This window comes from Leishmania donovani, chromosome 13, assembly GCF_000227135.1.
Source record: "Leishmania donovani BPK282A1 complete genome, chromosome 13".
Classification (NCBI taxonomy): Eukaryota; Euglenozoa; class Kinetoplastea; order Trypanosomatida; family Trypanosomatidae; genus Leishmania; species Leishmania donovani.
The window spans coordinates 272,362-277,842 of NC_018240.1; the positions used below are offsets into that span (position 1 = coordinate 272,362).

General features: G+C 62.4%; 3 protein-coding genes across 3 annotated transcripts; all 3 read right to left on the minus strand.

Annotated features, from left to right (window-relative positions):
• Positions 1 to 2: 2 nt before the first annotated feature.
• Positions 3 to 158, minus strand: LDBPK_130740 (hypothetical protein, conserved; the record flags this gene model as incomplete). Its single annotated transcript, XM_003859237.1, has 1 exon — positions 3 to 158. A coding segment is annotated over one exon (156 nt), but the record flags the coding sequence as incomplete, so codon positions are not given.
• Positions 159 to 1,451: 1,293 nt separating this feature from the next.
• LDBPK_130750 (hypothetical protein, conserved) lies at positions 1,452 to 2,630 on the minus strand (the record flags this gene model as incomplete). Its single annotated transcript, XM_003859238.1, has 1 exon — positions 1,452 to 2,630. One exon carries the CDS (start codon positions 2,628 to 2,630, stop codon positions 1,452 to 1,454), a length of 1,179 nt encoding a protein of 392 aa, XP_003859286.1.
• Positions 2,631 to 3,852: 1,222 nt separating this feature from the next.
• LDBPK_130760 (mitochondrial processing peptidase alpha subunit, putative) lies at positions 3,853 to 5,439 on the minus strand (the record flags this gene model as incomplete). Its single annotated transcript, XM_003859239.1, has 1 exon — positions 3,853 to 5,439. The coding sequence occupies one exon, from the start codon at positions 5,437 to 5,439 to the stop codon at positions 3,853 to 3,855; it is 1,587 nt and encodes a 528-aa protein (XP_003859287.1).
• Positions 5,440 to 5,481: the final 42 nt, after the last annotated feature.

The window sequence follows — 5,481 nt, forward strand, 5'->3', positions numbered from 1 at the left end:
TCCCCAGCTGGCGCGGCGTAGGTATCGGCGCCAGCAGGCTCCTGCTCTTCCGCGGCCTGCGTCTCCTCAGCTGGCGCGGCATCGACATCGACGCCATTATCTACATCGGGCGGCACCGCTACTTCCTCGGTTTCGCGGAGACCGTCATCAGAGCTCATCGTCGCTGTTGCACTGAAGCACTGACGGCGTTTCTAGTACTTGATATTGCTAGCGCAAGAACAGCTGCCTGCGTCTATCCTTTAGGGTGAGAATACGGAGTAATAGAGAAGGGACCGTTGCGCCAGTTCCTGGTAATCGTGATGACCGTGGAGCGGAGGGGTCGAATGGCGGCCGTCGCTTTCTTGCCCGCTGTCACGCTCGCTAGCTTCTCAATACGTCCCACGGTGGGTGTCCGCGGCGCTTTACTGCGATGGTGTGTTTCTGTTCGAGGGTTCGCGGGCGGGTGGGTGGGGTAGGCGGTGCCGACGCACAGAAAAAAAGAGAGACAACAGGCGGGAGGAGGTGAAGAGCGACCGGACGATGGACGGTGGAGGCGATGCGCAATCAATGCCCGCGACACGGTATTACGTGTTAGCAAGCACACAGGCACACTCACACGCAACAGGGCCTCGCTCTTTTCCCTTGTGTGGCTCGTACAGGTTTCTGCGATTTGCAGTGGCCGCTTCGCAGAGGAAGGGTGCGTGCGTGCGCGTGGATGGACTGATGCAGAGGATGAGGGAGGGGGGGCGATGGAAAGCGATGACAGCATGAGGCACTGTATCGTGGATACTTCTGCCCTGCCCCCTCAGCCCTCCCTCCTCCCACCCCACTACCCCACGGTGTCTAACGCCGTGAGGGTGCGTGTGCGTGGCCCTTTCCTCTTTCGTTCGCGTCTTCTGCGGCACCGCACTTTGGGCTGCGGGCGGTACATCAGCGCCGACCAAGTGTACATGCATCGCGTGATCGACGGGGACACGAAACGAAAACGGCGACAATGAAAAGGCAAGCGCGCGGGAATGTTCGAGCGTCTCTGGTTCTCTGCCAGTGCGCACGCGCGGTTGTGCATGCGTGCCTCTGCGAGTCAGGGGGGAGCACAACGGTACGAGGACAAGCATCCCCTCCCACACACCGCACAGACCCGTAAGAGAGGGAGGGTGGGAGGGAAAGAGACCACCAGCCACGAAGGGTGGCCAAGAAAGAATGACGAAACACACAAACCAAGAGAGTTCACGTGCGGGCTCGTGAGACGAGGAGGTGAGCTGAAGCGGCGCGGCCGCTAAAAAGACCGACATCGGTAGGCAACCACGCAGCAGGGCAGCGGGGGGGGGGGGCAAAGCCGGGGAGCGCGGTTGACGGCGGGATGCGGTGTGAACAAACGCCGGCGTTCTTGCTCATTGCCGAAAATGCAGCTCCTTGTGAGCAGCTGAGAGGGGTGCCCCCACACTCGCGGCTTCTTGCCCTTTGGCTCTGTGCTACCAGCTCGGCAACTCTCGCACCGCTTGAATGTCTGCTGCTCGCGTCTCTGACTCGGCAGCCGCCGCCCTCATGGTCTGCAGCAAGTGCTGCACGCGCTTCTCGCGTTGGCGCTGTGCTAAGGCGTCTGCCTCCGCCGCCGTGCAGCGTTGCATCGCCACCCCCTGACCGATGGCGGGCAGCACCTGGCTGTCATTGTAGTCGGCGAGGACTTTCGGCGGGGGCGGCCCTGTGAGCGGTGCTACCGCTGAAACCATGGACGTGTTCGTCTTGTGGTGGGGCAGCAGGTGCCGCTTCCTTTCGCGGCCGTTAGCTGCCGCCGTGGCCGCTGCGGGAGCTGCCTCTTGCGCTTCGGAAGACGGCCCGGCAGCACCGACGCCACTACCTTTTCCCGTCCTGACCCACATGCTCAGCTCCTCCAGCGTGTGATCAGGTGGCCTTGCCACCTGCGCCTTGCCACCGCGTGAGTGCTGCCGCACTGCCTCCTCCTCGCGCCGAACCTGCGCCGCCTCGGCGTCTGGGTGGATCCAGCCGTCGGTGGTGTTGTACACACCGCGCCCGCGCCGCTGCGTCGCTGGCGGCCGCGCGTGCACCTGCGGCGGCAGAATCACGCGCCTCGACGGATGCCACACCGGCTCGCTGAAGAGGCCCGTGGGCTCGTCAAAGTGCCGCTTGCCACCGTTCTTTGTGTGCAGCACACAGTTGCCGCCTGGCGGGGCCGGGTGATCGGCGGTGCCCTCCCAGGGATCACTGCAGTGGTGGTGATAGTAGCCGCCGCCACTCTTTGCCGTCGTGACGACGCCGCTGTGCGCCACCAGCGCGTGGCTCAGGTGGTTGTGCAGGATGTCGGCTGGCTGATGCCGCCGCCCCAGTCGACGCAGACGGTGACCTGGCGTGCTACCGGGGACCGTGTGATCATGGCACGGCGTGGCGTACTGCGAGTGCGTAAACGCGATGGAGATGGTCTCGTGTGGCGTGGCTCCCTTGGCCGTGCCCGAGAAGCTCTTGCTAGTGATCGCCTCTTCACCGGACGGCTGTGCCATGGTTGCACAGTGCACGAGCGTTGAGTGAGGAGCGCACAGTGCGCTAAGGTGCTTGTGGGCGGGGTGCGGCTGCGTCTCTTTTAGTTCGTACTCGTTGACGTGTATGCGCACGCGCGTGCCAGGGCGTGCCTGCATGTGTGCCGCGTTGCAGTCATGCGAGAGGAAGGGAGAGCGGGTAATATTGAGGAAGGCAATGAGGGGAGTCACGCGCGAAACCGCCGCACCACAAAGAGCGACAGGGAGGCGATGGGGACAGCGCAACGGGCGCGTGCGCCAGTCTAAAAAAAAAAACATAACGTGGACGGCGTATGAGCATGCCCATGTATAGGCGTGCCGATATCGTCCTTCCTTGTTCACCACCACGAACGCGGGCGCGAAAGACAGAGAGACGCGCCAATATTTGCTTGCCACACGCTTCAGCGTGTCAAGCGAACTCCAACTTACCCAAACACACACACACACACACACACACACAGTACGTGCGCGCGTGTGCGCACGCAGCCCCCCACCCCTCCCCCTGGCACTCTCTCCTCGATGTTTTTCCGCTAAGAAGCGACTGCTGCGTTTCGCTTTTGTTCTGACTTGCGTTGCTGCACTTGCTCGTTACGCTTTTGCTACATTGTTCATGTTTCCTTGCACTATGGGCCACGCGCTTAGCCAGCCTAATTTTCCTTCGCCATCTGTGAACCGCCCCCTCCACACATACCTCAGCACTCCCCCGCGCACGTGAAGGGAGGCCGGGGAGAGGCGTGACGCAAGGACTTCACTAAGAGCGAAACCTGTTTTGTTGATCATGAGCCCCTCCCACGTCACCATGCTCCCCCACCAACCACCTACCCACTACCACCCACCCCTATACCGCGCTGTCTTCCCTTTCAAGAGCCTCATCCTTATTCGTTTCTCTCGTTGTTGTTTTTGTTTCTTCGTCGGAGTGGCAAGCGGAGTACGCTGCTACAGCACAGCCAATCGCCGCGGCACACGAGGGGAGCCCCCCTCCCCATATGTAGCGCTGAGGGGTGGGTGGGGGTGGGGCGAGGTGGGAGGGAGGGAGGTTAATGAAGTACTATCACCTAAGTCGTAAGAGAAAGGCACACACATATATGTATATACGAGACTAACACACTTAGAACGAGGCCGCGGCAGCGCGCGTTTTCATCCCCGACCGAGGGAGAGAGGGAGGGTGTGGGCAGAGCATCGGATGCCACCACTACCACCGCCAACCACAACCTCGACACACCGACACACCCAAACATACACACGGCAACACAGGATCGATCCTGCACTCCTTCACCCGGAGGCGCCTGACGCGCGTACTCTAAGCTTCCCATACGCTCGTTCGTTTCGCTTTTCGGTGTGCCTACAGACCCATCTGGCGCATGGAAGGGAAGCCGAGCATCTCGCCGTGGCCGTACAGGCTGGTCTTGTTCGAGAACATCGTCTCGTACACCCGCTTCACATCCACCGCGTTGACAGAGTTGATGGCGTCGACAACCTCTTCGACCGATGTGGCTAGGGTCGAATCGCTATCCACGGCGAGGCAGGTGCCAAGGTAGTCGCAGTAGTCGCGAATGGTGTCGACATTCTGCACCATGAACTGCGTTCTCGCCATTTTTTTCGCCACGGACAGCATCGAGTCCGCGACAGAGGCCTTGTTTGCTTGCACCATCCTCACAGCGTCCGTCACCATGCGCACCGCTGCCTGCGGCTCTGCCTTCGCCGTGAAGCCGATCAGGCCAGCCGTTTGGTAGGGGCTGTAGAAGGCGCGCAGGCCCGTGTGCTCGTGCATTTCATCCGGGGCGCCGCAGCGCATGCGGCCGCTGAACCCGATGTCCATCAGCGCCCCCACGACCATCGAGGCGGCGTGGTCCTTCGTCATCTTCCTGTCTTTGCCGTACGCGAGCCAGCCGACGGCGATGATGGACTCCGGGTCCATGTCCGGCTTCGTTCCCATTACCTTGGGGCGGTCCTCGTGGTCGTGGCGCTCGCCCCCGGTGTACTGAGCGGCCTCATCCTTCCAGTTCACCGCGCACGGCTGCGCGCGGGCGTGGTGCGGTGCGGAGGCGGAGTGTGGGAACGGGGTGTTCTCGTACTCGGCAATCAGCGCGGCGTGATCGACGTTGACGCCGGAGACGACGACGCGCGACGGCACGACGTAGCGGCTGTACTGCTCCAGCAGTACGCTGCTCGAAATGATGCCGTTGCTCATCGCCGGCACGAAGCGAGGGTTGCCGAGCGGCTCACGGTAGAAGGCGACCGTCTCCAGCATCTGCTTCGCGTACTCGGCTGGGCATTGCCAGCGGAGCTCCTCGACCTGGTTGTCAATGGTGTCACGGAAGCGCTCCACATCCGGCTCGTGGAAGCGGGGCGCGGCGATGCAGGTAAAGATGTTGTCCTGCACCAGATTCAACGAGAACTGCTGCTCCGCTTGCTTCTGGTTCTGCAGCTGCCGCCGCTGTGAAAGCGATGACGTCGGCGCGGCGCTCTTCCACTTGTCGGCGCGGGCGTCGATGCGAATGCCGATGTAGTGCTTGTGCTTCTCGAAGTGCGACTGGGCGGCGCCGACACTGCGAATGTTGCGGTCAAGCTGGAACAGCGAATTATTGTAGTTGCTCGTCGTCAGGGCAAGGTGCATCATGGCTCCCGTGCCCGGCGCGCTCGGTGGGTCGTAGGCGGGGCCGGCGAGTATGTAGGCACCAACGGACACCGACGGTCCACCGAGGTTGTGCGTGATGACGCGCGCGCCGTTGTGCAGCTTCGTGATCTCCACCTTCCCGGCAGCAACCGGGGCAGGCTTCGACGAGGGGCCAGGCGGCAGGCGAGAGGTTCCGCCAAACGGTTGGGTGAGGGGGGTCTGACCGAACTTGTACTCGTAGATGCTGCGAGCCTGCCCAGCGCAGGCTGCGGTGGCCGCCACCGGCGCCGGAGCGACTACACGGCGGAACATGAGCGGGGGTGGGTTCCACTTATGGTATGAATGAAGGGAGGC